Source organism: Hypomesus nipponensis, chromosome 6 (genome assembly GCF_054491055.1).
Source record: "Hypomesus nipponensis isolate SF chromosome 6, ASM5449105v1, whole genome shotgun sequence".
NCBI lineage: Eukaryota > Metazoa > Chordata > Actinopteri > Osmeriformes > Osmeridae > Hypomesus > Hypomesus nipponensis.
In genome coordinates, this window is record NC_140366.1 from 8,262,166 (window position 1) to 8,273,890 (window position 11,725).

The 11,725-nt window shown below is 44.8% G+C and overlaps 1 protein-coding gene across 1 annotated transcript in view; it reads right to left on the reverse strand.

Annotated features, from left to right (window-relative positions):
- The window catches only part of syne2a (spectrin repeat containing, nuclear envelope 2a), a 77,037-nt gene that overhangs the window by 45,496 nt on the left and 19,816 nt on the right, over positions 1–11,725 (reverse strand). Inside the window, exons 35-46 of the mRNA XM_084700232.1 lie at positions 11,507–11,614; positions 10,977–11,404; positions 10,713–10,926; positions 6,474–6,786; positions 6,192–6,356; positions 5,719–6,072; positions 5,404–5,540; positions 4,987–5,116; positions 3,061–4,095; positions 1,401–1,577; positions 579–734; positions 85–323 (exon numbers count right to left, since the gene is read on the reverse strand). Coding sequence (XP_084556358.1) covers positions 85–323; positions 579–734; positions 1,401–1,577; positions 3,061–4,095; positions 4,987–5,116; positions 5,404–5,540; positions 5,719–6,072; positions 6,192–6,356; positions 6,474–6,786; positions 10,713–10,926; positions 10,977–11,404; positions 11,507–11,614 — 3,456 coding nt within the window. The remainder of the gene's footprint in view (positions 1–84; positions 324–578; positions 735–1,400; positions 1,578–3,060; positions 4,096–4,986; positions 5,117–5,403; positions 5,541–5,718; positions 6,073–6,191; positions 6,357–6,473; positions 6,787–10,712; positions 10,927–10,976; positions 11,405–11,506; positions 11,615–11,725) is intronic.

Sequence of the window (11,725 nt, forward strand, 5' to 3'; positions counted from 1 at the left end):
AAACCGAGAGTCAGTATCAAAAAACACCCTCGTTTCTCAAACCGAAAAAAGGAATCACGACAAGGTCACAGCGGGGTCACTCACAAGGTTAGCCCGGCCAGCTCGGAGGCCAGACCTTTCAGACGCCCTCCGACGACCCCCATCTGCTCGTGGTACTGTGTGACCAGGTCGAGTTGAGCTTCTTTGACCTGCAATGTGGCAGCGGCATCCAGAAGGGCGGCGCTGCATTGGCCCTCGGTGCTCCTGGCGTGCTCCGGGTCACGAGCCTCGGCGCTCACACGGCTCATCACAGCCACCTGCTCCAGCACGGAACGTCTGAAGCTCTGCAAGGAAGCCCATCGGGAAGACATTCCTCAGATAAGGGGCTAACGTTCTTGTTTTGATCCAGAACGCAATTCGAATTCAAAGCACAAAATACAATGATTCATTGTTTATTTGACGAACGACATCTTGATCGATGCCCATAGTTAACCACAATTAAACATGACACACACAGTACTGGTGTGACCACTGCTTTCTCTCGATGAGCTAAAGAGGTAGGTCAATCCTTCAAAGAAGATCCTTAGGGGATCTAGTACCTCAGCCTCCTTCAGTTGCTGGGTCATGGCAGTAGGGTTGAGCTGGGCCAGCTGATAACGGCATCCTAGAGCGCTGAGGACAGTCCGGCAAAGCCTGGTCTCTGCTTCTCTGGGCGAGGGTGCAAGGTACCATGCTGGGTCCATTCGGTGGCCTCCCTTAAATACACAGAGGCAAAACAGAGATACAAAATAGGACTAAGTGAACAAAAGGATTGTGTTGAAAGAGAGAGGTGCTGTACATTCAGTACATTCAATATATACTGTAACTGCCCCAGATGTTACAAATCTGGAACACTTTGCCCGGTCGCCAGTCAAATTGCAAATGAGTGGTTTTAATATTAGATATACAGGTTACATCTAGATACAGATGGCCTCCTAAATGACTGTAATGACTGATGACTGTGCCGGAAACTACAAGTGCCCTGCAGGAAATCCCATCAGCACATGGCTCCTTCCTGGATGGCTACCATCTTGGGAATACAGTCTCATCAAGCCTAGGAAACTTCAAACATCTAGTCTTATCTGGTCAATGATCAAGCAGTTCACTGAAGTGCTCTCATGGCTGGGTAATACATCATTCGTTTTGATTTACACTTAGCAGAAACATTTCAATCGGAGGATTAAATGTTGGATAGAGAACCTTTCACCACTTTCATGTTTGAAGTTATCCAAGCTATTAATAAATAACTTACATCACTCTGCATTACTTTACGTGTACAGGCCCCAACTAGCTCTCCGCTGAACATATCTCAGTTGCCTGGCCCGGAAACATCTTCCGCTCTCTTCAAACTCCATTCAACCGTGCACATGACACACACTCACCTTGGTGATGTCACTTCTCTCCACCAGCCCTCGGATCTCAGAGAGGATTCCCTGCATGGCGGACGTGTGGCGAGGGGACTCCAGCTGCACTATTCCTCCACCTGCTTCCGCTGTTCCTGCACAGGCTGACGACCGCTGAGCCCGAACCAGCAAGCTCTCCTCATCTCTGCCCCCGTCCTGAAGAGCAACAAGGCGGTGCCACATCGGAGTTTCGATCTCTTGTTTAGACTCGATAATAACAAGGCTTCATGTGCTTCTCCCGCGGTCACAGCCAAGACTGCTGTGTTTCCCTTCCCTGTCCTGGCAAGTTAGTGCAGCAATTATAGCAAGAATGTGACTGTACAAAGCTAGCCCTCCCCTGAGGGATAAGGGCCCTGTTCCAGAATTCTACACTCCTCTTTGAGTTTGAACTGACATGACTTGTAATGTCTACTGTAGGTAAAGATAGGCGTGGAGGAAATCTTAACTTGAGCAACACGTGTACTATTCCTGATGCTTATTGACATGAATGGGTTAACAGGACTTAGTACATATTAACTAATGCGTATGACCGCATCTGGATCTAAATTGTTACGGGATTATTATATATATTTTTAGGAACAGTAGTATGTACTGTATCAAAGATGTTTGCTATTGACCGGCACAGCTCCCGGAAAGAGGGAAAAAAAAGCGGGAATTGGTTTGAGGAGACAGAGTCAAGTTTAAATCTTCCAGGTGACATCTGACATGACATCCTCATTAAGTAGCAAAAAACACGAGTAATAGTGCATTAACAGTATAGTCTATCCTAACATATCGGACATACTGTTGGCAAGCTAGCACACAAAAAAACATCCCTTTTTCCCCAGCTTTTACATCAGTGGACAAATGCTCCTCAAATGATCAAAACCTTACTGAGTAGAATGTCTTGAAGACTGGATTAAAATATATACCTGGCGACGCTCCTGTTGTAGTTTCAAGAAACTACTCCTGGTTATGGAACCAGATTAAAAGTTAGTTGGATGCAACAGGCCGCAACCAATAACTACCGTGTTGCTTTCTTGTCAACCAATCCAGAATGAACACAAATGTGACGAGCGCTGATATAACTTCCTTCTTCTCTAAAGAAAGAGCTCACTGATGGAGTGTGGATTTTACTGCCCTTCAGGGTTGTGAAAGCCAACAAGGAACCATTTGTCTCGGGGAAGTAAATTCCTCATTGGGATTTATAACAGCATGTATTTTGACTTGGGGCAAATAACGACCTTCAAATGTCAAACTATGCTGCTTCGTATTTTACTGTAATAACTGTTCAAGTTCAGTCTCGTAAAGAGTGTCTGAAAATGTCAAAAAAAATCTCTTAGAGAAGACAATAATTTATTTTTGTGAATGACTTGGACCTCATCAGAAAAAAAGTGAATTGAGAAAAAGTATTTTTTTAACTTTTGATAGACTTGGCTCCATGGTACAGGGTGTACAGGCACATTGTGTTAAATGTCAAACAAGTGCAGACTGGACAAGTAAGAATTGGGAATAGGTGGCACAGAATGGAATGGAATTAGGTTTGAAAGCAATTATGCCACGAAACTAGGGGAATGAGAGACAGAAAGAGAGGGAGAAAGAGGAATAGAAAGTGAGACCAGAGAGAGGGTCAGAGAGAAAGAGAGAGGGATAGAATTACCTGTTCCTGTTGCGTTGTCTCTATGTCCAAGGATGCAGATCCCCGCAATGACATGGAACTTCGATCTTTCATTGGACAGCCTTTTGGTCGATCTTCTGTCCGTCTCGGCCCCTTCCGCTTTGTGTACTTGAATTCAGTCATTTGCGGTTCCAGGAGCGCTGACTCAGCACTCATTTGTTGGTCGTCCCATTCGATGCCCTGTGATTCAGTACATTTCCTCTCCCCCCTGGTCAACCTAGTGGGCTTCTCAGTTTGACCCTCTGCTGCTTCCTGGACTGAGGAGTGACCCTGTACGTCAAACGACTCGGAGTCCTGTGAGGTCCATTGATACGAGCCACTTCCTCCAGAAGACAGTTGACCGTGACCACACTGAAACTCTGACTGAGTTTGGTTTATGTCTAAAACGATGGTAAACACTTTCTTCGTCTCCTTCTGGTGTTGTGGTTCGGTCTCGGACTGAAGGTCCCTTATCCGTTTTGTGTACGTGTCCGAATTCCATTGTTCTGCTACTTGTGTATCTGGTTCCACGCACACACTGTAAAGGTGTGTAGCTGCCTCGAACCATCCATCCTCCCCCTCATCCGTTCCCCCATACCCAGGAGTCTCAGGACCTCGTTCAGAAAAGGAAGTTAAATGACTTACAGTGTCAACGTCATCACGGAGACCACTGTCCACATAATCTACACACGTGTCCAGAACGATCGTGGCAACTTTACGGGGTTCAGCCATGTCTTGTTGTTTCTCAACAGTCTGGATGACATCAGGCATATTGCTTGAGGATTCTTCATCCGTATCTGTCTTAAAAGGGCCTGGTTGACAAACTCCACGGTCGCATAATGGGATTTCTGCAGAGTCACCACCTCCAGATGCCTCTGTGAGGGATGTAAGCAGAGCTTCGCTGTGGCAAAGGGTTTCTGAAGCACTTTTCTCCAGTTTCTTGGTCCGTTTCTTTCCAAGGCAGCTCCGCAGGAAGTCCCGCTGTGAGAGCGCCCCCTGCAGGTCTTGATGGAGTTGTCGTCCAGCATCAAGTGTGACCTGTGGTAGATAAACATCAAGTTTCTTTGGATGCCTTTTTATGAAACTTTTTTTTAGAAAACAGTTTCACTTTTACTTGAAAAAAGTTAAGTTAATTGAAGCGCAGTCATTTGATGTCAAATGAATCCATGGTAAAAGTTTGACTGACGACACATTGCATCAGGCATTTCTGAGGTAACAAGAGCTGTTGTTTTCTTTCCCAGTTTCTTTCATAAACTGCGGTCTCCAAAAGCATGTTGATTACTAAGTACTCACAAATGAAAGTGCTCCTAATGGCTGAAAGCTAGAACTGGATGGGAACAAGGCAATTTGAGAACAGGTCTTTTTAGAAATATCCTGTTGTGACACCAAACTGCAAAAAGACCAACAGACCTGAATTGATCAAGTTCCATGTTACAATGTTGTTGACAGGCAGGCAACAAATATGAGATAATGCATTCTGTGAAGCTTTTAAATGGTAGGCCTTTGGTCCTCTTAAAAACTTTCTCTGTAAACTCAGAGTGAACCCAGGAAAATGGAGCAACAAACCAATTACATTCTTATTGTAACATCCTCTTATGAAATAAACAGAGTACTGGCTAATCATTTGGTCATGTTTGAGGTTTTGCATCTAACCGTCTATCATTTTGACCCAAAGACAAATCTTTCCTTACCAGACAGGAAATAGGAAGTCAGAGATAAGGATCAGATATCAATCAACTGGTTTCTTTAAGGCATAACCTTCAACATGCAACTTTTAACCAAAAAAGACTGGCTGGCTGACTGACACGTGTGGGGGAGGGTCCGTTGACGACACAGGTTGAACGGCAGATGATTGGAGGAAAGATCATTTGTAAGGGACAAACAGATAGGTGTGGTCGGTTGAGGACAGGGGGCGCTCCAGTTAGTCACCTGGGTGGAGTGTGGTGGTTGGGACTGGGCCGTCTGGCTCCACTGCTGCAGCCTGGAGGTGGTCTCCCTCACATGGCGGGCGGTGTCTGCTGCAGCCTGCTGCTGCTTGTCACGCACACTGGACCTCAGACTGGAGAAGGACAGAGAGAGAGAGAGAGAGAGAGAGAGAGAGAGAGAGAGAGAGAGAGAGACAGAGAGAGACAGAGAGAGAGAGTGAGGCAAGTAAGGGTGAGGAACAGGAGGAATAATTTAGAAGAGGAGATGGACAGAATATTTTGGGGGAAGAAGAGACATAGTGAAGAGAGAAACAAAAGAAACAAAAAAACAAAATAGCTGAATTGTTTGTTTCAAACATAAGGACATAAGGACATGTATAGTATGTTTAGAAGTGGCAGATACCAGTACATACATACGTACCTGTCTAAGTGTTTGGCTAGTGCATCCACAACCAAAATCCTATTTGACGAAAGTTTCTCGTCTTTGACATCTGACCACCCTGTTGTCTGAAAGTCGTGAACTCTTGCTTCAAGCTGTATCAAGCTTTGTTCACAGTCCTTAAGACAATAAGATTATATTCATGAGTAATTCTGCAAAGCCTTTGTTATATTTGTCTACAATGACTGGCTTTGGCACAATAATACCTAAAACACATCCACGTATCTATGCAATGTAATTAATAACACATCATTTCACAAATGTCTTCATACTGAATGTTATCAACATCCTGGTTACCTGTAGACTGTGCCAGCGCTGTTCAAACTGAGAGACGTCAAAGACCCCCACGGAAATGTCCGGTTGACGGGCCAAACGCTCAGACAAGCCCTGCAGTGCTCCCTGCAGGCTGAAGGTCTCGTCGTCCAACTGCTGCCGCTCACACTGAGACGTCTTCTCCTCCAGCTGAGCCGAGATCTCCCTGATGTCGCTCTCCAGGGTCCTGCCGAGCGCCTCTGTGCGGTCGTGGAGGTCTTGGACCTGCTGGGACAAAGAGACCTGGCCCTCACCTGTGCAGCTGGACGACAGGAAGCCCCGAAGGGACACCAGCTCCACAAGATCCTTCTCTGCGCTTCTCAGTTCCAGACGCAAAGCCTGCAGGGGCAAACATGTTGTGTTGAAGACATATTTTAATCAGGTGTCAATCAGAGAGATAAGTGAGGGGGCTGGATGAAATATAGAACTGCATGCGGATTCACTCTGATGCATCTCACCTCCAGGGCCGCTAGATCAGCCTTCGGCGCAGATAAGTGTCGAGGCTGCTCTTTGAAATGGGATCTCTTCTCCTGCAGGGAGCCCAGAGTGCGAGAGCCATCATGAACCAGCCGGCCACATCGCTCCTCTCTACACAAACCCTCCTGGAGGGTGGCACACAGGCCCTGGTCGAGGGGAAAAGTCATTCATTTACAATCGTCAAGCTCTCATTTCTAGTGCAATCTACCAAATCTGTGTACGCATGTACTGCAACAGAGAGAAATCCAGCTTTTGTCACTCACTCTCAGCTCCCTGAGCAGCCGGGGCTGGCGGTCCTCCAGGGCTGCCCAGGAAGAGTCCTCCCAGATGGGGTCCTTGGTCAGCTGCTCCAGCTTCTGCCTTTGGGCTTTCAGGGTGGAGAAGTCGGGCCCCAATGCTTTGGTCCGATCCAGCAGCTCCTGGGCACGCAGGGACGTCTGCCTGCGCAGGGCTGCTCCAGGCCAGGGGAAGAGCAGAGGGAGCTGGTGGGTTTGGTGCTGGAGCTCCATAAGTCGGGAGCGCGCTTGCTGCCTTTGGGCCAGGTAGCAGGTGAGGTCAGGCTCCGCCTGCAGGAGGCTGACAGAGATGAAAAGGTTCCACCTTTTAGACATTTACAGCACATCCACGTGTTACCTGGTGTATGACTATTAAAGAGATGTTACTCAGCCTAAGATATTCGTTATATAATTTTTTGTAATTTAATGTAATATGTCTAGCAATAAGGGCACAGACATATTGTGCCATTTGTTTTCTCGGCTTGTGACTATCTTCTATTCAAGCAGGTACCAGAGTACCAGATTAAAATAGTCTTCACACTGAGATGTCCACTTAAAATGCTTTCATGAGAAAATGTTGAAAAGTATTTGAATAATTGAGGCACAAGCAAATCATTATTGTTGTGTTTTGGATTCACATGTAGGCAGTACTAAGCTTCTAAGTGACTCAAACTGAATTTGATTAGCATATCTAGGACATCTACCGGTAGTAATAAATGTACATCGGACCCAGAGCTGAATGTACAAGCACCATAATATCCCACACAATCATGAGATTTACTTGAAACATTCTTTAAACTACAGGTAACCTTCTTTTTTCACTGCCATAATATCTGTGCTGTTATGTGTAATAAATTACTGCTATAGTCACAGATGTGTGCAAATAAAAGGAAATTATGTGAATAGAGATAAGGACATGACTAGTCTCATGAATATAATGCACAAGGTAATAAACATATATAGTGCAACCTTGTAACCATGTCAGATGGGAATCTTATTGGGAAAGTAATGCCTTTATTGTATGGCAGATATCCCATGCATACCTAGTAAACAATATTTTCATGAATTGTCTTGCAACTATATTAACATAATTTAGAAAGAGACAAGAACAGACTCCAATTTAGAATTTGATTACTTTAGAACTGAGAACAAGGAGTGATGTCACAGAGCTGTTATTGTATTGTGTGGAGGGATGTAACAGTCACTAAACCTATCTGCTTGGTAACATTTCAATTATTTATCACCCAAAACAAAATGGATCTTAACTGAGCAAAGATTGTTTGTTTTTCCCCCAAAATGGATCCTGTTATCCTTTTGCACTGGGTAGATTGCCCAGGTATGTACCTTAGCCATCAAATTGTACTGCCTGGTACTAAATTATATTTTTACATTGATAGCAATGACATTAGACTTTTATCAAAATTATATTGTGCCATGTGCAATTGCTAAATATGTCATTAACTGAATTAACATTGAACAAATTGCAATATAATATGAGCTATGAAATGAGCTTTTTGCTGCTTTTTGTTTGTTCAAAGATTCAAAAAGCTTTATTGTCTAATATGTTGCCAAGTTAGAACATTTTCTTTTTATTGAAGGCAGAAGAGTGTGTGTGATGTGTCAGTAGCATGAGTTGTGTATTACATTGGGAATGAAGGAAGGGGTGTGGTAATCAGACAAATGTTACTACAGACAAAATCCCTTCCAAAAACATGTAATTCATGTGTTAACTCATTTGCTCAAGTAATTCATTATAACTTTATCAATTAATTTAAATTTCACCTATTTATTATTTTGTTTGTTGACAGTATGCAGGCCAGAGTTAGAGAGGGCCCAGGAGACTCAACCAAGGAAACTAAATTCTGTTTCTGTTTGTGGTCATTGCAATAATCCTGGTGTCAGCTGCAATCAGAACGTTGGATATTCCCAGCAGCTAGGCAATGATGCACCTGACCAATCACAAGAGAGATCTACATGTAATACTTCTAGAAAGGAAACCTCAAAGTCTGCCGCCCCAACCGTATTAAATCCTGCTGAAAGCCTGACCAGAATGCGCATCCGCTTTCCTTTTCTGTTTCTGGATGGTGAGAATCATGAAAACATACCCAATATTGACTCATGGATGGATTACCTGAGGGAAGACAGTCTCTCTCCCCTTCCATACCCAGAGCTGGACATAAGTGACTCCACAAATGTAAAAGAACTGGAGGATCATAAAAAATATGAATTTATATTCCCTGCTTCGGTCTACACAGATTGCTCAGAAGAATTTGACTCTAGTTCTTCTAAGTTTCAGGTTCCTTTTCAGCCCCAGGCTGAAGCTCTTAACCCGTCGTATGAGCAGAGTCCCAAGACGAGAATGGAATTCAAACTGAAACTGGACTCTGAACTGGCGCTCGAGGTTCATCTGGACAAACATGGTGTATCTACCACACAGGCCAACTTCAAAGTCCCTCAGCCCCAAAATCAAAGACCAAAACTGTCTTCAAGATACATTGAAAATGGTGACGAACTCTTTTGGAATCCAGTGCAAAGGACAGATAAGAGCCCGGGGTGTGCTGAACCCAAAAGAATCGATGTGTCTCTGGAATCCCTCCAAACGACAGGGCAATCTCAAAACTCATGGACCGTATTTGAAATGTTTACAGAGTTCAGAAAAGAGACTGACTTGCTTCCAGGGACCCGAGGCGTGTTTAAGTTGCCTACTGAACAAAAAAGGAAGGAGAAGTATCCCAATCAAAGTACTGACTCCAACCTCCTCAACAGGGACATTGATGAAATCTCTACTCACCCCAAGCAGCAGACTGATTCGAGTAAAAAGCCTGAACATGTATTCAAAGTGCCTCTACCACCTAGCCCGAGGGTGAAGAAGCTTTCTGGATACACAGATGTGCAGCGTAGTGATATCGAGTCAAACACGCCTACTTCATCAAATCCCACCGAGCCGTCACCAGAGAGCTGGCATATATTTGACATTTCCAACGAGCCACCAAAACAAACGGAAACAGGTGCCAAACCTGGGGAGGAGCTGATGAGGAATATTCAGAATGAGCAGGATAAGCAAAGAGGTGGACAGTCTCCTCAGCGAGTACAGCAGGGGAAACCAGACCACCAAAACAAACAAACAAACAATGGAGATCTGCGTGAAGCCCATTCAGATGGGTCCAATGCACAGAAGGCGAAGTCGGATTTCCATTACGTTGGTCTAACTCACAGCCCCCAGGGAAATGCAATTACTAGCACATTTCTAGGTGCAAATGGACATTATACCACCGTGGCATCATCCAAAAATGAAGGCACTCTTGGTCAGAGTGAGTCCGGACAACAAGGGCTCCATGTTTCCTTTCCTTTAGACAACGACGATTCCCTGCTTGTTCAGGCTAGGAAAAGTTCCAGAAAACGCAGTTGCCAGAATGACGATGTATTGGAACCGTCTCAGAGAGACTGCACTGTGACCCGTCGAACCAGCATGATATTCTTCCCCCCTCAGACAACCACGTACCCTTCTTCAAATGAGGACATCTCACAACCGGATAGTTATGTGGGACAGAAGGAGAATGAGGCTGATAGAAGCAAGAGTTTGGAGAGAGAAAAGCCTAACAATCCTACGTTGTCCATTGCATATTCAGGTGAGGGTGTACCATCCCATTCGCCTTGCCTTGCAAACTCAGGTAGATTACATTCTATGCTTAATGGAAGGAATCACGTGGGCCTTCGTAACGACCACCAGGGTGCTCAGGTGAGCTCATCCATCCCTGCCCTGAGCGGAAAGAGAATGAGAGAACCACTGCTTCCAGCAACAAGCTTCAAGTCGGAGACAGGGAAATCCCCTCAGAGAAGAAGTACCACACTTAAGAACAGAGCGAAATAAGCTTCCTGAGTAGGGAAGTAGGGGATGGAAGAGTTCCTTAGCGTTAATTTCTCCTCGTTCATACATGATTTTTTCTTAGAACACCTTCATTCAAACCAATGAACTAGATGTCTGATCAATAAAATGACAAGAACCATTACCTACTCTTAAGAAAGAAAGTTTTGATATTAATTTGCCATGCAATTGTGAATGACCGTTTCAACGCATACAAAACGGATTCAGGATTTGAAGAAGAAAAGCTCAGTTTCCTCGCCCCAATAGTTAGACAAAATGTATATAGACAAATATGAGTAAATATCTTTCTTCTAGCTGGAAAATTACAGTTAAGTCCACATCGGTCCGGTGTAGTCCTTTACCTGTGATGTTGTTCTGCTGGCTGCTGCATGGACCTCCACAGCTCCTCGATGCTGCGTATGGTCTGCAGTATTTCCAGTTTCTGGTCCTCACTAACGCCACATCTTTCAAGCAGCTTGTGTCCTGTAAGCCTAAGGTCCTCCATACGAGACTCTCCTTCAGTCGTCACATTCAGGATAGCCTGCCCAGCAGTGGAAAAAGGGATATGTTTATGACCTTATTAAGTCATTATAGACATTAATTATGTAAAATGAAGCATCAAAAACAATCAACTTTATAGCAGACATTATAAAGACTCCATACTGCTTCAACCCTTACTGGGTCCCTAAATCCATCTCTACAAAAAAAGACAATTCGCTTGGTAGAGTTTAGAACAATCCCCAGGAAAGACTCCCATACCTGGATAGCAAGTACTCTCTGCTCTGGCTGGTCTTGGCTGCCAGAACCGTCTGTGTCGACAGAGTCAGCTTGTTGTTGCAGAGCTGTAACCCAGGCCTCAGTGTTTTCAGCCAGGGTCTGGAAGGCCTGGGTCTCAGAAGCTAGAGGTCGCTGGTCCTCCTCATCCAGCAGTGTGTTGGTTTGGAGACTGTGGAAGTGCTCCAGCAGCCTGACACTGTGCTGTAGTATGGAGGACTGATTGAGCGTGCTCCCATGTAAGAATTGAATCAGCTCACCGAGAGCCTCTGTTTGCTTGCTGCAAGGGAAGGGAGTCTTGTCAATGCAAATTTGTCAACGTGGACATTTTTATTGAATTTGGAGGTGGTCGTGATGTCGTGAAGCAAAATAACTAGTTAACCTGTTTTGAAGAACTTCCTTTTGCAGGCTGGAAACATCCTTGGCTCGCTCTGCTTTCAGCTCTGCTGCCTTTAACCATGTTTCCAGATGCTCACACTCCTTCTGCAGACTGCCACACACACACACACACACGCACGTTAACAATCATGATAAAACACATACAGAGTTGCAGCTACGGGCCCTTTGTGAGACAAGGATTTACGAACTGCAAGAGCTATTC